This window comes from Rhinolophus sinicus, linkage group LG05 (genome assembly GCF_036562045.2).
Source record: "Rhinolophus sinicus isolate RSC01 linkage group LG05, ASM3656204v1, whole genome shotgun sequence".
Classification (NCBI taxonomy): domain Eukaryota; kingdom Metazoa; phylum Chordata; class Mammalia; order Chiroptera; family Rhinolophidae; genus Rhinolophus; species Rhinolophus sinicus.
The window spans coordinates 65,880,612-65,902,090 of record NC_133755.1 but is presented as its reverse complement, the minus strand read 5'-3'; the positions used below and the strand labels follow the sequence as shown (position 1 = coordinate 65,902,090).

General features: G+C 46.9%; 1 protein-coding gene across 8 annotated transcripts in view; it reads left to right on the top strand.

Moving 5' to 3' along the window:
• CRACDL (CRACD like) overlaps positions 1-10,165 on the top strand; it is a 105,611-nt gene extending 95,446 nt beyond the window's left edge. For 7 of the 8 annotated variants that reach the window (XM_074332348.1, XM_074332352.1, XM_074332351.1 and 4 more), the window contains 3 exons: positions 7,689-7,876; positions 8,875-9,019; positions 9,883-10,165. In XM_074332348.1, coding sequence (XP_074188449.1) covers positions 7,689-7,876; positions 8,875-9,019; positions 9,883-10,025 — 476 coding nt within the window. In that variant the 3' untranslated portion in view covers positions 10,026-10,165. The remainder of the gene's footprint in view (positions 1-7,688; positions 7,877-8,874; positions 9,020-9,882) is intronic. The other variant, XM_074332349.1, reaches the window with a different exon arrangement.
• Positions 10,166-21,479: the final 11,314 nt, after the last annotated feature.

The window sequence follows — 21,479 nt, the reverse complement described above, 5'->3', positions numbered from 1 at the left end:
GAACCACTTGCTGCATATGGTGGTTTCAATGTAAACCTAAATGAAAATTAAATTTTAAAATTCAGTTTTTGGTCACACCGGCTGCCTTTCCTGAGCTTAGTAGCAGCATATCATTGCAGAAAGTTCTACTGGATGGCGCTGGTTTAGCTAACGCTCTAGTTCAAGGCTGTCATTAATTAGCAAGTAACATCTTTCTGAGACCCTGGAAGGCTTGGGCTATTTCCAAAGGCTTGTGCTTTGTTGTCACAGCACTGTAATATTTTTCACCTGTTTGTCTGTATGCTTATTCACAAATTCTACCTAAGAGCCACAGAGCCCTAAAACAGTTAGAATTGGTGCTGTCACACAAACAAATAAAGCCGACCCCAAGTCCCCATTTGGGAAAAGACTTGCATTAATTCCTTGTATGGAGGCCTGATGAACCCCGTGCTGGGACCAGGACGGCCCACTGTCCCCGATGGATGTGCTCTGTGGGCAGGCCCTCGTACATGCTGACACTGGGAAGAGTTCTCATTCCATCAGCCCTTCCAGTAAGACTGGATCAGCTATAAAACCGTGACGTTCTGCTGGTTATAGTGTCGTGTTACTGATTGTGTTCTGCATGGGTGAGCGAGCGAGATGTTTCACAGGGAGTGTCCACGGTATGAGGAAGGAGCACAGTCCTGCCCTCACTACCAGCTCGCACCTGTTAACGCTATACACACACTCTCAGGGACATTTAAAGCAACAGTGGCATTTTCCCCCCTGACATGTGGGTTTGAAGGTTGTAAGAGAGGAGACATACAGGTCAAGGAAGGTGGGTTTCAGGCGAACTGGGTGAAGAGGAGACCCCAGTCTCCTGTGTCAGTGCCTCCTGACTTCGGAGTAGGGACAGTTGGGCCCTGGTGGCCGAGAAAGAGACTCTGAGACATAGTCGCTGTCCTCCGTGAGAGCTCCGTGTTCCATGAGGCTGTAGAGTGAGTCTGTGGTTAGAGAGCCAGGCTCCCTGCCCCTGCTGACCTGTGGCTTCGGACACGGCTGAGTAGGGGGGATGGATCCAGGGGAGTCTTCAGGAAATGAGGGGAAGCGGAGACTGGGTGGGTAAAGTGGGGGCAGCAATAGGAAAGGCAAGTGGGCCCAGGACCCCAGGCCATGTGAGGGCTACGGGAAGTGAAGAGGACGGGAAGGGTCTGCCACCGGGGAAGGGGCCGTCCTTAGGAGAGCCCGCACCCCCGCTGGCAGCAGCCTTGTCTGATCGCAGTATGGAAACAGCTCTGTGGTGTGCACTCGCCTCAGTTCTCTATGTGGACAGGGAGCTAGACAACCCGGGTCGCTATCCAAGCAGAACGAGTCCTGATTATCTTAGGGTTGTTTTTCGTTAGTTTATTTTTACTTTTTATTGAAGAATGATGCACACGCAGAGAAGGGCACAGATCACCTGGCTGCAGCTCAATGGATTTTCACACACTGAACACACAGACCAAAAACCAGAATGAGACCAGTACCCAGAGCCACCTCCCATGCCCCCATCCAGCCAGCTCTAGACCTCATTCCTGGACCATGGACCGTGCACCTCTCTGTTCCCGATTGTTTTTACAGGGGAGCCTGTGTGCAGTGCGCTGGAGGATGCATTAGATCAGACACGTCTTCCTCTCAGTGGTCGGCGTCTGCCTAGTGGGCAGTCTCCAGGTGCAGTCGGCTGTCGTCATTCGCGGTAGTTAAGCTCTATAATGCCGTCATAAACACAGGTAGCAGACACTGAACCACTGCTCCTAGGGGACCTGCGGGGTGAGGTCCCTGCAAGCCTCTGGTCACAACATTTCCATCAGCTGATCAATACATAACCTGACCACTGTGCACATGTCTGTAAATGACCCAGAGGGGTCCCAGGTGAAGATTCGGGCCTTTTAACGAGTAGGCAAATTCTCAGACATGGGAGCCGCAAACAAGGACTTGTTGAATGAACAAAGGAAGGAATGGTGATAAGTTTCATTTGGTGGTAGAGCCGGGGCACAGCCCCTTCATGTGTCATTACAAACAGCTTGCTCTGTGAAGAGCGCTCACCCACTCAAAACGCTCAACATGGTTTTGAGATAAATCCTTGCTCCACACGCATCAAAGTTGCCCAGCATCTACGGTGACGTCACACAGCCTGGCTCTGGACAGAAGCTGTGAAGAGCAGCTGCAGACTCTGCCAGTAGGTATTGATCAGGGGCTCTCTGTGTAGCAGACACTGACAATAGATCGATAAATGCTTAAAAAAAACAAAACTTTTTCATACAGGAAGTCTGGCATAAATGCTCTGCCTGGGTGAGGCCCCCCCACGCACCCCAGCCATCCTCTTAGTGCTCATCTACGCACCTCCTTGGCTCCCAAAACCAGGGCCTTGGCAGAGGACCTGGAAGCAAGACAGAAACAGGAAGCTGCCCTGTTAATGGAAGCCCCGAGGCGCTGTTCTGGCTTTCACTGGTTGTGACAAGTGTGGGTGATGCACCCACTTTCCACCAGAAATTTTAGACAGCACGCTCAGGCCTCCCCTTCCACAGAGAATGTTTCAAAGGGCTGGGAATGAGCTGTTGACGTGTGTTTTTAAGATGACAGCCTAACAGAAATAGATTGGAAAGGCTGTGCCAAAGTGTTAACACAGCTCTGCTGGTCGTGCATTGATGGGGAACTTTTTCTCCTTCTTTACGTTTCTGTCTGCCCCCTGAATTTCTCCAGTGTGCATGAGTACTTTTATAAACAATGGAGACGTTTCACGAAAGGAAAAAGATTCTTAAAAACTGCTGCTTCAAAAATGGAGGCAGATGCCAAGTTTTGAAGAGGTACAAGAACCCTGCCACCCTTCTGTGTGTCAGCTTCAGGCAGAGTATCTTTTATTTTCTCAGCCAAGGAGCAAGAAAGCACCGTAATGTACACTGCACAGCTCATGCCTGTCTCCTGGAAGACAGTGTTCTTGACAACTGCCAGCTTCCAGACACACAGCCTGCCATTTGGGGTGTGGACCACCGTTAGCATCTCACTGTCATCCCCTTAGCCTGTCATTAGAGGAGTTTTTGTGAATGAAAGAAACAGTACCTTAAGGCTGAATTTTAATAAGCACCAAAAGAAAAACAACCCATCACCAACCAGTAAGTCAAAGTGAAGCAATAAGTGGGGTGGTCAAACATCTCTAGAAATGGCTTCACATGAGGATTTTCTGAATGGCTAATTTTAGGTCTTCCTAAGTACAAACGCCTTTGTTAAAATTGTGTTTTGAGGCAGAAAGAGGAGACAAAGAAGCATTTTCAACCTTGTTTACTTAATCAAATGCTGCGTCTACGTTCTCCTGGAACTAATGACATTTTGAACATGTGCAACCTCAGGAGCTATTTTATGGTGGAATCTTGACCCTGAACTTTCCTGCTGCAGAACTGTCACGATGTAAGGCCTTCGGCCCCTGAAACCTGCCTTATCCTGCACATTTCCCGTGTCTTCTTCCAGCCCTCCCCTTGCCTTCCTCTTGTGGAGTATGGCACATACCCCACCACCCTGCAGTGGGTGCCAGGTGTGGGGTGCAGATCTGAGTGGCCGCCTAGGCCTTCTGCCCCAGAGTACAATTGCTCATCACCCAGCTGCTCTGCCTGTGCACACCTGGGGCAGGGACGTACCTGTAGGTTACCTGAGGCTCCAGGTAGAATCTCAGGTCTTGCTGAATCATGGCTGGGAGCTGTTGTGGTTTTTCTCTCTCCTTCCTGGTGTGTGGAACCTGGTCCACCAGTCCTGTGCCTTCTCTCCCCCATGAAGTTGCCCCTAGAAGGATCCTGGGGAAGGATCTGGAAGGTAGCAGTGTCGTTCTGGCCCACTTGCCTTCCTGACAAGGAGGAAGTGAGAAGGAGAGTACACACTACAAGGAAAGACCCCTGCTTGGGGAAAGGAAGTAGGAACCAAAAAAAAAGAAATGGTTGTTGAAAGACCTTGGCCATATGCTGGGTATGCTTGGTGCCATTGCCATCGTAAGTGGCCTTATCCCACAAGGGCCCAGCTTGGCCCAGCTGTGGCGCTCACTCCTTTTGTGGGTCTGCCCACAAACACAGACTCGTGGGCACCCACGTACACACACACCCTGAAAGCATTGCTACCCCACCGATAGGCAATGCAGCAAGTGACCCTTCTCTGCTTGCAATGAAATCTGCGTGTAAAGAGAGAAAACAGCCACCTCTGGCCAAGCTGAACCTCGTTGCCTTGTTTACAAGACTGCAGTTCCCGTGAGCAAACTGGAAGGGAGACTATGATTTGCCTGAGGTGTGAGATGTGGGCCTGAGCACGGGCCCCAGGGGCCCAGCCTCGGTCCACCTGTGGGGTCCACACCCTCCATGTAGGTAGGGTCTCCTCGCACCACAGTCCCCAGGAACACGGCATGCGCCCTGCTCCCTATCGCCTTCTCCAGTAGTTTTAAATACGCTTGTTGGTTGAGGAGTGTAATCTGATTGCATAGGAACTCAGCGGATCTGCATCTGTGCCCTCCTGGTAAAAATGACATGAGTGTCGCGTGCCCCACATTGAACTGCAAGGGGGGCTGGAGAGCCAGCCGGAGCCCTCCGGGGAGGCTGGGCTGCCTCGGCAGCTCACAGCTACCCTTCTGCCTGTAGGTTAAAACCCGGGATGGACATTTTCTCTCCACGCACACTTCATCTTGATGGAATTACTCAGAGTATTTTGTTGATTGATGTAACTAAGTTTTTCAACCCACAGTCACATTCCTCTCTCCGGCCTGTCTGTGGTGGGGCAAAGACGCCCAGCAGCACACGCTGGGCACTGCTGAGGGAACAGCTCAGAGACACATCTCGGGTCAGGAGAGAGCAGAGGATACGGCTAGTAGTGACTTCACTGAGTGTGAAGAAGAGATCAGAGAAATGAATGGAAACTTTTAAGAAAAGTCTTGGAAAATAGAGGCTATGAGAACTCTGTGAATGAAGGGGTAAAAACAAGGGTTGAAAAATGCAGACTTTCTATAAAGCATCCAACCACCCAGCCCACCTTCCATATGCCAGGGTCTCTGGACGAGAAGTGAAATGTAAAATTCTGTTGTTATTTAGCTGCGATTAGAACGGGCTGGTACATAGTCCATATCGTGTGTTCGTTAAATAAATAAGTTCTAATGACCAAAAGCATCTATCAGTGGGGTAGATGGTTGCTAGCAGACACATCTAGTACCAATCAGTGGGATATATGTCCCAGAGAGTTATAGAAGAATTAGGAGAGGGAGAGCATGTCCAGCTAGGGGGACCGGGACAGGCTTCATTCAGGAGGCGGCACTCAGGGAGGGCCGTGGTGGACAAGAAGGGATGATTTCAGAACAGAGTGTCTAATCCCTCGTCACGTCTCTGGACTGTGGCCACAGCCTCCCTCCACTCCTCCCAGTCAGATGTGCTCCCGACACCACCTCCCTTGGATCAACCCCTCACGGCTCCCCATAGGGACAGCAAGGAGACCAGAGGGACCCTTCTCAGTCACCCTGCCTGCCTGCAGCAGCTCTGGACCAACCTGCAGCCAGCTGTGCCTCTCCCCCCCCCCCATCTGGGAGACCCTCCTTGCCCCTCTGCTCAGCCTAGAAGGTTTGCCTCCTTCTTCAGGTCTCAGCCGCGACGGCAGCCTCCAATCCTTCCTGCCAGCGTTAGGCTGTGTCTGCATAGCACTTTGTGAATTGTAGCATTTTCCAGTTTCCATCGTGGTTAATTGTTTGTACTTAGTCTCCCCCACTAGACTTTGAGCTTTTTGAAGGAACCATTTATTATTTATTTTTTCACCTTAGCATTTAACACAATCCTTGCCCATAGCAAATGATGGATAGATGGATGGATGGATGGATGGATGGATGGATGGATGGATGGATGGATGGATGGATGGGAGGGGGAGTAGAAATGTTGAGCTCTGGCTAAGAATAGAAAGTTGGGCTGGATTATACATTTGGAAGTAATCCAAGTACATCTGAGTATTGAAATCAGGAGTGGGACAGAGAGAACATTTGAGAAAAAAGAAAAAAAAAGCTGAGGGTCTGAAACAAGGAGGAATTCCAGATTTAGGAGCAAGAGTCGAGCAAGGATCTGGAGAGGGAACCCCCAAGGAGGACAGGCCTCCCAAGAGAGGTTATGTAGCCACATCAGTGCTGCAGAGGCATAAAGCAATGTGAGAACAGGAAAGACGTCAGGATTTATGGTTCAGCGGCTGGCAGATAGCACAGAGTTCATGTTGTGGCTGGGTCAGGAATTAGCTGAAGAGACGCAGGTAGAGTCCATAGGAATTAAGGTAGAGGGGGACTGAGGTCTGGGCCTTCAAGGGGACGGCGAGGCTCAGTGGAGACATTTTTCCTTGAGCTGTGGGAGACCCGAGCATTTTGCAAAGCAGCAAGGAAGTCAGTGGCCAGGGAGAGCCTGAAAGGCAGGAAGGAACAAGGGATGAGTCAGAAATGGAGCAGGGTCCCAGGGGACAGTGGGGCGAGGACTTCAGGGAGCAGCCAGGAGAAGAGCGTGAGCCGTTCCCAGCTGCTCAAGCCAAGGAGAGGTCAGCATGTGAAGCCCAAAGCCCCTCTCAACTCTGGTGGGAGACTGAGGTTTGCAGGGCAGTGACTGCTATCCCTCCTCCCACCTTGGTACCAGGGGACTGAGCTAAAAAGGACTCCAGGCTGAACTGGAGGCAGAAACAAAAACAAATATCTGTACACACCAGAGCAAGGGATGGCATGTGTCAGACCACAAAGAGTGATGATGCTAAGTCATGTTGGACATCTGCTGGACACAGGTACTGCGTTCCCCTGGCTGGCTGAGGTGCACAATGCAGGAAGGAGACGATGGAGGGCCAGGTGCCAGGTGTATGGGGATGGACTCTGTGTTTGCTCTGTGTGGTGAAGACAAACATTCTGAGGTGCTGGCTGGGGGGAACATTTGGATCTAGAGAGAGCGCCTTAATTCTTTTGAACCTGGGAGAAGCCACTTATGTCATCTGTAAGTTTCCTGGGAAACAATAAACTCGCTTTTTTCTGTGGATGAAGGTAATAAGTTCTCATCGTAAAAAATAATAAAATACAGACGAGTTGAAAAGCAAGGGGGAGCGGGGAGGATGACCCACAGTTTTACCACCCAAAGGTAAACACGGTGAATGTGGAAAAAAAATTCAGCAAAGCGCCACGGTTTTAAAGGCACTATTTCTCATCTCTGTAGGATGTTAAGGAAAACTACTGTGGCTAGTGTGGGTGTCACGCTCCACAAAGGGGAAGGTCTGCTTCTAGTTTTTAAAAGACAAGAGAACAATAGTGTGTCTGCAACTTCCAAACAAATCAAGAGTCAGGTAGCGTGTACTGGTCCAACACGACAGGCGTATACTAAGGAAACCTTAACGATTTATGGACTTGCTTTTATCTCATTCCAAAAAGTAGTCCACAGGAGGAAGTTGGATCTAAATTGTGTGTATAGAAGCAGTTGCATTTAATTTTTTGGTGGCTCAGACTAGAAGAGTATGATCTCTTTGGTGCATCTTTAAATGAGAAAACAAGAGTCCCCTAGAGGAAAGTAACAGTCTCACCACACAGGCTCCCAGACCTCCTCCTCCCTCCCCAGCACCCCCTGCCCCCTGAGGCCCTGTACATACCGTGTCCTTTGTGTGGGAGAGGCCAAAGGTGAGTCTGAAGAGGGATCAGGACTGTTTTGACAACTGCGTATTTCTACGCACAGATAAGGGTCTGCCTCCCTCAGCAACGGGGCCTGGAGCTGAGGGCCAGCCTGGGCCACCCTGGGTTGCCATCACTCGGCAGAAGCGGCGAGGAGCCCCAGAGCAGCCAGCCAACCAGCAGGACAAGCCTGGCGCCCAGACCCTGAAGTCTGAAACAGGAAAGCAAGCGAAGGTGCCGGAGAGAGCTCAGGTGAGCAAACACTTCCTGTCTCTGTCTATGCAGGAGAGAGCTGCCGGCTGGGGCTGGGGGCTGGGACCCCTTGAGGACAAAGCATCCTGCACGGTCATGGTCATTATAGAGCCCATGGCCTGGAATGCTGGCTGCTGTCTTCCCATAGCGTGTGCTGGGCAGTTAGGGAGGCAGAGAAGCTGGTGGATCACTTAAGCGGTGGAGCTAGCTCTCTCCCTGCCTCCTAGGCAACACAGCATCTGGGCAAATGGAACAGGGTTAAAATAACTTCTCTGTGAGACGTGGGCGACCATGTCAACAGCTTCCTCTCTGCTTATTATACGGTGGTGGACTGGGCCCGCTTTGGCTGCTACGCTGGCCAGATGCCCCACGCAGGGCTGCAGGGCTGGACCCAGGCTTCCATTTTGCACTCTGGACTGAAAACCTTTCTCAGACCCAAACAACTGTGCTCAGAAGCAGGCCGAGACTCACAGCGTACATGGCCCTCCTCAGCAGCCACGATGAATCCATAGAGTCTTTCAACCGTGTGGGAAGTGAACTTGAGGCTGCAATGGGACCTGTTTCCCTTCATTTTAACCCAAACCTCAATCGTCCCCATGCCTCAAAACCTGTGTGCAGACTTAGGGAATTTATGAAACAAATAGTAACCTGTGATCCAGTTTGGGGCATCTGTGAGCATACCAAGTATCCTAAAAACCTCAAAACTATTTCCAAACACAATTCATTCTGCCGTCCAACATCTGGGGCTGAGGCCAGGGGCGAGAACAGGGCAGAAGCCAGGACACCTGTCTGTGCCCAGGAGAAGCTCCGTCGTCTGAGCACCTGTGTTCTGCAGGCTGGATGTCAGTGAGTGTACAAAGCAAAGCTCCCCCAGGAAAGCACCAGTGGAACGGTTCCCATTAGCAGAGAGACCTTATGGCTTATTGCTTTGAGTTGTGTTTGTCCCCATCTAAACCTGCAGTGACCGGACAGCATGTATCTTTCTTGTGTCCTAATAGGAGCCCATGAAGCAAGCCGACTTTGTCCGCAGCAAGTCTTTCCTGATGGCCCCAGCTAAGCCCACTGTGGACCGGAGACAGGGGACAAAGCTTTGCCTCCAGGAGGGGCTGCAAAGAGGGATCTCCTTGTCCCATCAGAACTTGGGTATGAAACCTGCAGATCATCTCACACGCTCTGAAATGCATTTCTGGGTTGGGTCCTGCAGGTTTGGTTTTCTGTTTGTTTTATTTTTAATTATGCCATGTGGATGTTTTTAAAACAGCTTTTATTGAGATACCATTACCGTGCCACAAAACTCACCTGCTTTCAGTGTACAGTTCAGTGAGTACTGATTGACAATGAGTATATATATAGTTACCTAGCTGTACAAACATCACAATCCAGTTTTGGAACTTTTCCCTCACCCTAAAAAGCAGCCTCATGGCCATTTACAGTCATTCACCATTCCCCACCCCAGCTCCAGGCAACTATGAATCTACTTCCTGTCTCCCTATATTTACCTTTTTTAGACATTTCTTATAAAGGGAATCATAAAATATGTGTTCTTTTGTATCTGACTTCTTTCACTGAGCATAACGTTTTTAGATTTCATCATTGTATGTATTGGTGTTTTTAAATTTCTTTTTAATTGTGGTAAAATACACGTAACAAAACGTTAACATCTTAACCCTTTTAAAGTGTTCAGTTCAGTAGTGTTAAGAATATTGACACTTGTATAGCCAGTCCCCAGAGTTTTGTAGTTTTATTCTGGAAGTTTCTCTCTCCTCACTGCATTGTTGGCACTATTTGAGCTTGACCGTCAGTCTCTTTATCACAGAAGTTGTTTTGTGCCTAAATCTTCTCTTACTTTTTTTTTCTTTTTTCTTTTTTTTTTTTTTTTTTTGCACAGTAAGGATTTTATGAGACCATGGTTAAGACCTTGATGCATATTTTAAAGAAATGCAAGAGGCTTAAGTGAAAATCCAGATTCATTGCTCAGGTTTCTGTTTATTCTGTCTTCTTTCCAGCAGCTCAGTCTGCAGTGATGACGGAGAAAGAATTGCATCAGCTGAAGAGAGCCAGTTATGCCAGTGCAGACCAGCCATCCTGGATGGAACTCGCCAGAAAGAAATCTCAAGCTTGGAGTGACATGCCCCAAATTATAAAATAGGTTGACAGCGTGTTGATTAAAAAAAAAAAAAAAAAGAAAGAAAGAAAAAAAAATGTCCACCACCTTGATGGGTCACTTCGTGAAAAACGGCCACTAAAGGCAAACAAACTGTGAAACTTAAGAACGATTTTATCAACAGGTTATGGGAGGGCGAGCACGGGGAAGAAGGAACCAGGCAAATAAGGAAGACAGACTCACAGCCATGGTCCTGGGCCAGAGGTGCCGGAAAACAAGAACTCCATTGAAAAGGGCCAAGAAGGAGGCCCCGTGCCCGAAGGTATGAATGCAAGTCTTTCAGAATCCCTTTGATCAAAGGGGCTGGGACAAGGAAGAAAATGGAAAGGAACTGTGGATGCATAACTAAGACGTGGCTGCAAGGCCAGAAGAGAAGGCAGTCCAGACTGTGTGTTGATGCCTGCACTTGAGATCAGCTTGCGACTCTGCTCGTTGTCTTGCCTTGGACCCTGTCTTCCCCTCTCGTGTTTACTATTGGGCATGACATTTATGGTAAACAGGGATGCCATTTCCAAGAGCAGCTATAAAACACTCAGTTTTCCTGAAGATCATCACCTGACGCAGGAGCAGAAGGACCACAGCAGGGTGCATCCGTTCATAGACTGTTTCCAAAAATAATTTTTAAACTTTTCCACTGGGCATCTGTGTCCTCAACCATTGCACAATGCATTGCCTGTTCAATAAAAGGTTTCAAACATGCTCCTGTCGTATGTGTAAGTGTTGTTTCTACTCACACTTAGAGAACGTCTTCTGGCACTGAGTTAAATGCAGAGTAAGGAGTTTCACTTAGTTGATACCTCATTTAAAATCTCGATTGTGTTGATTTTGGAGTTTGGGTTTTTCTTAGATTTTTTTTTTTTCCCCAATAAAATCTTGGTGTTTATATTTGGAAATCAGAAGATAATGTAGGGTTTTCTTTTTTTCCCCCTCTTCTCATCTATTCGGTACAACATACTAAAAATATGGAAAGGTTGCAATTCTTCAATATCTAATTAACCTGCACATTCATGTTGAAGACTAGGTTTGCAATGCATTAGCCAGAATGACCCCTGAATGCAGAGTATAGCCCGTATATTTTGGGCTCTCAGAATTGTAGCTCAGTTATGTAATACCTCTTTTTTTTTTTTTTTTTACTTTCCAGTTTGTTCCTTTGAACAAGCTAATCTCCATGGGAATATGCGTATAGCTGGGGACATTTAGCCACCAAAAACGTAAGACCTCAGATATAATTTGATTTTACATACCCTAAGTTCTACTTTTATTGTAATTTCCATCTTCATGAATAATTTCTTTTCTAGCTGTTAGAACTACAACTTGATCAGGTCTACCTTTATTGAAAATATCCTGGGATAATCTTTGTTTTCCCCCCAACCAAATTTATTTACTAATTGCACTGTCTTAGAGAACATCAACACTGAATACCACGGTGAATGTGCTCGAAACAAGAACTCCATCCATCTAGCCTTGCTCCAAAAGCTTAGACATGAGCAGATTTAACTAGAAAAAATTTATGTTGGCTGTTATTACCCCAAACCATGATTTCTCCCTAAGATTGCAGTGACTGCATCATAGGAGAGAAGTTATCAACAAGAAGAAAACCAAAGAGCAAATATAGGTGCCCCTGCAATTTCAAGAAAATCAGTGGCCGGGTGCTCTCGATTTGAATCCATTTTAAATGGAAGGCTGAGGAAGAAAAAAAAAAGGAAAGGCAGCTATCTTTGTATTGGAGCCTAACAGAAACAACGGGGAAATATTGGTATGGCAGCTGCAGTGGATTTAAAACACGTCCACAAATTCTTAGATAATCCTCCCTTCAAAAAGTGGGGGCTGATTTGCCTTCCCTGAGTGTGAGATAGACTTGGCGCTCACTCCTAACTCCAGCATGTAGCAGAAGGGACCATGCGTGACTTCAGAAGCGAGGTGCTGAAAGACACCTCTGCCTTTATCCCGCACTCTTCTGAACCGCTCTCTCTGACAGAAGTCAGTCACCATGGCTTGAGGATGCTCAAGCAGCCTATGGAGGGGCCCATGTGGAAAGGCCTGACATCTCCTGTTATGAGCTGAATTGTGCCCCTCCCCCAAATTTACATGTAGAAGCCCTAAACCCCAGCGTTTTAGAATTTGACTATATTTGAAGACAGGACTTTTTAAATTTTTTTAATTGGGGAGTATTGGGGAACAGTGTGTTTCTCCAGGGACCATCAGCTCCAAGTTGTCCTTCTATCTAGTTGTGGAGGGTGCAGCTCACTGGCCCACGTGGGAATCGAACCAACAACCTTGTTGTTCAGAGCTTGAGCTCTAATCAACTGAGCCATCTGGCTGCCTCCCAAAAGACAGGATTTTTAAGGAGGTAATTAAGTTAAGCTCAGTGCGGAGCGGGGGGGCCCTAATCCAATATGAGTGGTATTCTTATGAGAAGAAGAAATTTGACACACATAACACAAAAAGAGAAGATCATGTAACAACACAAGGAGAAGACGGCCATCTGAAAGCCAAGGAAAGAGGCCTCAGAAGAAATTGACCCTGCCAGCACCTTGATCTCAGACTTCCTCCAGGACTGGGAGATGATACGTGTCTGTGGTTTAAGACCCCACCCAGTCTGTGACTCTTCATTATGTTAGCCCGAACAGACTAATATACCTCCTGTCAATCGCCAGCACCAACCTGCCAGCCGTGTGAATGAGCCCCGTAGAATTTGCTCCCCTTGCCCCCATCAAGCCTTCGGATGACGGCAGCCCAGCTGACGTGTTGACTGTGACCTCATGAGAGATTGTAGGCCAGACTGCCCGGCTGGGCTGCTCCCAGATCCTGCCCCACTGATATTATGAGATAACAAATGTTTGTTATTGTTGAAAGCCAGTAAGTTTTGGAATAATTTGTTACTTAACCGTGTTTCCCTGAAAATAAGACCTAACCAGAAAATAAGCCCTAGCATGATTTTTCAGGATGACATCCCCTGAACATAAGCCCTAATGCGTCTTTTGAAGCCGAAATTAACCTAAGACCTGGTCTTATTTTCAGGGAAACACGGTAGCAACATGTACCCAATACAGCGGTTTCACATTCTTTTCCTGGGTCCTAAAGTAAAAAGTCCTGACTTGATTTTAAGTTACTGTTTTACTTGGGGTTAAGAACATAACCATACATAGTCTAAGAGAATTTCATGTAAGACCTCCCAAACTGCAGTCGGCCATAGGTTGTGTGGCAGAGACAGCTAAGTGGGTACACTGAAGACCTGAGATCCCCTCGCGTGGTATGGCATTGTTTCTGGAAGCAGATAGCCTGCCAGAGACTTACATCTTCAGCTGCACCCTGCCCGCACTCACTTCACACACCTGCCTGTATGTGGCACCCTGTATTCCTTGCCACCTCGGCCGCTTGCCATCTCTGGCTGGTGGATTGTGAGCATCCCACATACAAAGCCCTAATTTTCTAGAGATGGTCCAGGGCAAGCAGCCAAGGTGGCAAGGAAGGGTCCTGTGGAAGTGACTTCAGAGAAAGAAGATGTTGAGCTCAGAGAAGCCAAAGGGAGGCAGGAGAGTTACTTTCTAATGTTTGAAGAAAGGAATTGACTTATGTGTCACTCCACAGGGAACAAACCAGGACCAGAAATGAAAGTTCCCGAGAAGGACAAAGACATGTTTGACTTATTAGAGTTAGCAGTACGGAACAGGATGCCCAGTCGGGAGTGAGCGCCCCAACACTCAAGGTGAGCAAGTGGAGGGAGGATGGATGGCCAGTGTGGGGACAGAGCCAGGAGTGCAGTTTCCAGGCTCTCACCCTCACGTGGAAAGGTGCTCACTCAGGTAGTAAATGGCCATTAGCTGTGATTGGATGGCCATCAGCTGTGACTAGTTGGCCGTCAGCCGTAACCAGTGAGCCATTGGCCACTGATATAACTGCTGTGGCTACACTAACAGCAAATGGGGGCTAGCAAGAAGATGGTGGCTGGCAAGCACGGATTGCAGTTAGCACGGCAGATTGCAGCTAGCAAGTGAGGTTGGTTGACAGAGAAGCAGACGGTGGGTTGCGGATCATGTGACTCCTGCTTCCTGTGTCTCCAACCCAGCCGCCAGCGAGAATATAGTGGTATGGCTCCCCGATCTACGGCTCCGTGGGTGTTCCTTTTTGGCCTCACCATGTCCTGCGTTCTTATGTGGGGAGCGGGAGCTGAGACCCCGCATGACACCCTGCATGACAGCCATCCTTCCAGATGCTGTACAGATCTTCGCCCTGAAAAGGATTTTGGACTCAGTGGCCAGCCCAGACCCAAGTGACTCTATATCTACAAAGCAGGGCTTTCTACTTTCATTTTGTAATGTAATTACATTACATTGCTCTTAATACTAATTATTACCAAGAAGTAACCATCCAGAAGATGGTCCAAATGGGCTTTTATGCAGAATGCGGTTGTTCAGAGTGCTTTGAAAGCTCTTTATTACCAGGAGAAGGAAGCGAGGCAGAAGCATCCAGTCAGCAGATGGGCCTTCCCAGCCCCACTATAGATGTACGTGATGGGGGAGGGGTGTGAATCTGCTTCCCCACCCCCATCCCTGAATCTTCCCCTCAGTTCTGTTGAACTCCTGTGTGGAGGGAAATATTTATTCCCTGGTAGATGAAAATCTCCAGTGAACAGTCTTCTTAGGACCAAATAATAGAAATAATGCAGGCTGAACGCATGCGTTTTTGGGTAATAACACAGGTGCTCAGACAGCAGCTGACATTTGCTTTACTCGCATTGTCTAGCTTCCTTCCTGCCTTCTCCAGAGGGAAATTATCCTTGTCAGCATGGAAATAAAGGAGTGATGTGTTTGTGGTGTCCAGGAGATTATTAACAACAGCAGTCAGGCTGGGTGTTGGGGTGTGCGGCAGGAGTTTGCTTACTGCCCCTCTCTAAGAGCGAGCACCGAGAGATTTGCAGAGGCCAAAGGCCTCCAGACTTGCACACCTCTGCCATTCCATTGACACAAAAACAGAAATCCAACACTTAGCCCACTTTCCAATAAAGAACACGTTGCCCCTGAAAGCTCCCCGACAGGAATAAGTAGTTTGGTATCAAACTTAGGAAAATGCAAAATTGATACTGAGACAGGAAACTTGGGGCGAATCACTAGGGAGTTCCTTTGACAAAATAAACTCAATCTTTCAAAAGCTGAAGCCTTTCAATTCAGATGCTCCATCTTTCTTCCCAAGGAAGGAGGGTGAATGATCAGATTGTTGTCATCATCTACTGTGTGTAAGGATCAGGTACTTTCACCAGGGGCTGCCCCAGCTCCAGGAGGTAAGGCGCAGAGTGTGGACGCCCACTATCTGCTGAGTGTAGGGCAGCCCTCTGAAGCCCCGGCCTCCACTTGCCCTGTCCTCTTGGAGCACTGTCCACTGGGAGTGCTGAAATGCTTCGAACACATGAAAAGTTTGCAAAGAATGTGGAGCTACACACCAAATTACTTACAGCCAAGTTGGGAGTTAGCTTTCCTGGCAGTGGCCAGAGCCAGACATGTTCTGGGTCACCTGGGGACCTCGTAAGTTCTAGAAGCTCCTGCCCTTGCAGGCTGCAGTTCTGTGTATCCACTGGGTATCTCTGTACTGGCTGTAACAGGTTTCTGGAACTCTTCCATTTATGGTCTCTTTCTATGGGGTGCTGGTCTTCCAAGATGTTGTAGGCTTGATTGTGTCCTCCCAAATTCATATGTTGAAGTCCTAAACTCCAGTAAGTCAAAATGTGACTGTATTAGGAGATGGGACTTTTAAAAAGGTAATTAAGTTAAATGAGGTCATGAGGGTGGGTCCTTATCCTATATGACTGGTGTCCTAATAAGAAGAGGTTAGGACTCACACACAGAGGGAAGACCACATGATGACACAGTGAGAAGATGGCCATCTACAAGCCAAGGAGAGAGGCCTCAGAGAAAACTAACTCTGCCGACATCTTGATCTTGGACTTCTGTCCTCCAGAATGATAAGAAAATCGATTTCTGTTGTTTAAGCCACCCAGCCTGTGGTGCTTTGTTAAGGCAAGCTGAGCAGACTCCTACATAAATCCGGTGTGGTCTACATTTAGGGTCAGCGCTGCCTCTCTAGGTCTGGGCTGGGGGAGGTGACCTCTTGTGGCCCCACTAGCTCTGGGCCGTTGTGGTGAGCCACAGGAAGGTCAACTTATTTTCTGGAGCAAAACCTTTCATACTTCTAGCAGGTGATTGTTAAGAAAAAGCAGACTCCCCAGTTTTGAATTCTCTCTCTCTACTTTCTGATTACTTCAGTCTCTGTACCCCTCACGAGTTGTCAGGACATTTCTTTGGTTGGGTTTGCAGAAGGTTGCAGCATCCATTGCCAAGACACCCATAAGCCCTTGAAGCACCATCTTTGATGTGTGCCTCTGTGCCCTCACCAATAGTCAGCACAGTGTTGTACCTGGCACATAGTAGGTGCTCAGTTAACGTCTACTGAATGGATGCATAAATAAAGTACTGGCCGACATGGATGTTTCCACGCAGGGTCAGTCTATAAGAAAACATAATTTTAGTCACATATTCCTCACCCTCATTTATTCACTGCTTGTTAGAATCCAGCCCAAAAGTTCTTAGTGGGAGTGGAAGGTCAGGGGGAGATGGAAAGGAGGAGGTAGGAAAAAGAATCAGAAATACTTAAGGAGCTTTTTACACATTACCACACCAGCTCTTCTCTGGTGCATGTCAGATCAGACCTACCTCGTACATGGAATGCAGCCATTACATTGGTATTTGGTGGCCCAAAGCATGGCGGTGGTTCTTGGTCAAAGTTTCATGTGCACTCGGGAAGTGCTGGTATTGGGTGAAATGTTTTATAAATCTCACTTCAATCAAGTTGTTTGGGTTACTTATATCCTTACACTTTTCTTCCTACTTCTGTCATTTACTGGAAAAGAGTGTTGAACTCTCCAACTCTAATCATGGACCGTCTGTGTCTTTTTTCAGATCTATTTGTTTTTGCCTCATGTATTTTGAAGCTCTTTTGTTAGGTGCCAACTTACATTAATAGAATTATGTCTTCTTGGAGGCTTGACCCTTTATCGCTATGTAATGTCTCTCTTTGTCTATGATAATCTTCCTCGTTCTGAAGTTTACTTTAAAATTAATATAGCTACTCTACCTTTCTTTTGGTTAACGTTTGCATGGTGTACCTTTCTCCATCCTTTTACTTTTAACCCATGTAGGTCTTTATATTTAAAGTGGGTTTACTGTAGATAGCATATAGTTGAGGCATGCTTTTCTGTTTAAATGAGTGTGACCTGTTCCAATAAAACTTTATTTACAAAAACAAGCAGCCGGCCTGTGGGCCATAATTTGCTGACTCCTGAGCTGTAGAGTAATATGAAATAATCAAAGCCTTGCATTCCCAGAGTAACCACGTTTAATGGTTTTCTGCATTCTTTGGGGACTTACACACATAATTCTAGATAATATGCTTATAATTCTATTGTTTGATTTATTCGATATGGCATCTACTGAGTCTCCACTATGAAATAGGAGAAATTACCTGACTCACATTACCTCTTTTCTCCACTACTCCCCAAGACTTGTCTTATAAACAGATATATTTGTCATTTTGCTTTTGTTTTTCTTTACAACATTGCTGTTTTCGTTTCCAGGGACAGGACACCATGATGTGAGGATTTTATTATTCCTTGACACCTTGCCCTCCTCCCCATCCTTGCCTGACCACTGTCCACTGTTACTTTTACAATACCCATGTTACAATATTTGCAGTCCGTTGTGTAAATTAACTAGGACTTTGGTGCTCTGCCAGAAGTTGACCCTAAAAATTGCAAAGACATGGCATTTACAATGTTTTAATCATGTAAATATTAATCACTGTAGAACCCAGCAGTGTGATTGGAGGAATAAACATAATCCTCTGCTACTAAACGCATCTCTCCACAGAGAATATCCCAAGCATCAAAGCCATGTGGATTGTTTTTTTCTTATATTCCAGCAAGTACTCAAAATCATATTGCATTTTAGTTCTTATCCTGGAAATCCTATAACTGATCTTCAGGGATTCTTGTTCTCTGCTCCTTTTTCGGGTTAGCCTGTTCTTGTTTCATGGAAGCAATGCCCTCACAATAAAGTTCTGGGACTCCCTTGTCTTGAATTCTCTCTCCTTCCCTTGGGAACTTTCCTTAGGTTACTCATTTTGATTCTTCTCTTTGAAACTCTTAGCTTTCCTCAAGGCTATCTTGGTTGTCCATTTGTATTTATGGACAAAAGCCAGCCTTGTTGATCTGGGGAGTGTGTTGTGGGTTCCTCTGCACTTTGTGTACCCCTTTTCTCGCAAAACTCCCCTTCAGAATAGAAAAATCAGGTCCATGTACAAGGAAGGTCAACTGAAAGGCTCAATTTTAGGGTACATAGGCAGGACACAGCTACTCCTGCCATCCCCTCAAAGCCCAAATAAGGAGGGCTTTCCTCTGAGATGAGGCACCATCTCATCCACATTGGGGCCTAGCCCTTACACCCCACCTCCCATCCCCAGCATTTCTTTAGAGGGTACCTGCCCTGATTTAGCCGGGGTAATATTCAGAGTTGGCTCTGTGAGGTAACTGCCCACGGGGACAGAGTTCTTCAGATACCTTTGGTGAACCAGCCCAATTTTAGCCTCTCCTTCTACTGGCATGTTTTGTGCCTGTGAATTCTAAGCTGAGGGGTTTTGGAGAACCAAGACAAGGGCTATTCCCGGGCAGTTTTCTCTTTTGCATTTTCTGAGCTATGGCTTACTCTGTTATAGGGAACTCGGCAATGTCATCACACCCACTTTCCACCTGCCAGAATTATATCAAAATCTGACCTGCTGCTGGTACCCCTTTCTGTTCTCAGCTCTCTCAGCTCTCCTATAGGAGTATAAAATGGAGTCATTATGAGAAGGAGTCAAGGTAAACGTGTATATCCATCTTCTCTCTTATCTTCCTTTTGTTTTTAAACCATTGGCTAGCAACATAGAAAACATGAAGCTGTGTGGTACATTTGCCCACTGGTGGAAATACACAAGGTACATTTACCTTTGGCAGAAAACCTAAACCAAATAATTCATACAACTATACGATCTGGATAATCTTAGTTTCCTATCAAACAACAATTGCTTATATTTGTCCATCGTTTGACTACATGGAACAGTACTTCTTCAAAAAGAAATGTGCTAGTTTGTAGAAGTCACCAAGACGGCATTTTAACCTGGATTTCCCCTTCTCCAAAGAGCAAGTTATTGGCCCCAGTTCTTCCTAATCTAGGGATATTTGAAAGAATTTTATTGATCCATTAGGCAGAACTGTTTTTTCCTTCTTCCCTGCATATTGATATTATTGCTCATTTGATCAGGCTGGAAAGCCAAACATGAGGTCAACTGTCTGAGCTGCACTAAGTAGGGAGAGACTTGAATCGCTCCCGAGGGATTTTGAGCTCACAGGACGCCAGGCTTGGTGTTCGCAGCAAAGGCTCTGGAAACTCTCTTTAAGCCTCAGGCAGTCTTTGGTGATTGGGTGGGTATTCTGAGCACCGGGTCTGTCAGCTTGAAGGATTCTCCCTTGGGAGAAATGTGCTTTTAGCACCTCAATGCAGGTGATGAGTCGCCTCAAAGGTGCTGAAGGGGTTAATCTCTTGAGCTTCTGAGATGAAGAAAGCTGGGTTGGAGAACCTGGGCACAATGCACAGAAATTGAAGATGTGAGTCATTCGTTCCAGGCACTTACCATTCTCCATGAAGAACCCTCCAGATCAGCCAGCACTAATGAAAGCATCTTTAAATTAATTAGCTCCCCTCTAAATCCAAAGGATAAATTAAATAAATGAATTATCTGAGGCCAGTTGATTTGTAGTTCACATTTTTTTCTGGAAAGACTTGACTACAGATTTATTACTGCATTTCTGCACCACATGATTTAGTGCTGGGGCCTTTTTGGGCCTTTGGTAACTGCCGTGATTACTGAGGCCTTGGAAGGTATACACATGTGTTTTCCACAATATTTATTTATGTCCTCTATACAAAAAGCATAAACGTGTTGCTGAGAATGTTACTTAAAATAGGAAAGAAAGAAAAGGTATTTCATTCTTTTTTCTACATGTACCCCTTAAATATCATCTGCAAATTGTAACCACTCAGCTTGCACCTTTTATGGCAGGCGTTGGACCCATGAACTGAAAAGTAGCTCCTGGTACTGACACGGGGACACGCCAGGCTGGGGACTTTGTTTTGAAAATGCCAAAGCACATAGGTGTTTGCAGGTTTGCATTTCGCAATAGTGTAAGGTGGACACTGTCTAACCTTTATTTCAGACACTTTGAGGGGAAAACCCGTGACCAACCATGATAGTGGATTTTATGAGACCACTTGACTGGACCAAGGGCCTTGGTAGCTGGTTAAACCTTATCTCTGGGTGTGTCCAGGAGGGTGTTTTGAGAAGAGATGAGCATTTGAATGGGTAGGTTAAGTAAAGCAGATGGCCCTCCCCAGTGTGGGTATCATCCAATCTGTTGAGGCCCCAATAGAAGAGAAAGGGCTGGATTTGTTCTCTCTCTGCCCGACTACCCAGCTGGACCATCAGTCTTCTCCTGCCCCCAGCACTCCTGGTTCTCAGGCCCTCAGACTTGGCCGGAAGCCCCCCAGCCCTCAAGCCTTTTAACTTCACCACCAGTCTGCCTGGGTCTCCAGTTTGTACATAGCATAGTGGGGGCTTTCAGCCTCCATTATCAATGAGCTAATTAATGCCTTGTCATAAATCTCTTCATATATGTGTCCTGGTGGTTCAGTTTCTCTGGGGAACCCTGACTAATATATCTGCTAACAGTGATTTCTAATGTTGTATTTCAAGGACAATAAGTATGTCGTCTGTCCTCACACATGTTATTTCTGGAATGACCCTGGAAAGTGGTTGTCCAGATTGGTAATTTACCAGCTATAATTTGCCACCACTTCAGAAACAGGTTGGGGAAATGTGGTGGATTTCCCCCATATTTGGGAGAAAGTGTGTTCACTGAGAGGTGAAGCCACCCCTGTGGGGGCCGGAGGGGTCTGGGGATAATGTGACGATGACTTCCCTTTTAAACCAGAGGCAGGAACAGGGTTGTGTGTTTCATCTGACGTAGGAATTGCCTCTGGTTCTCTGCCAGCTCTGAGGAAGGTGAGCCTGTGCAAGGTCTGGCTCCATCTCAGGAGACAGAGGGGATCAGGACCGTGCCCCCCCCCGCCCCCACCACATACACAGCTGACTGTTGTCCTCTGAGATTAAATCTCAAGGCCTCTGAAGTGACCCTAGTCTCTAAAACACAGGTGATCATGGGCCTTCTGACAAGCCTTGGGAGTCTTATACCTTCATTACAACAAAACCACAGCCGTGTGGGGTTGCTCCGAGAGCCAGCCTCCAGGGGAAATAGAGTCCATGATTGCTTTCTCGGTGGTCAGAGAGCTGCCT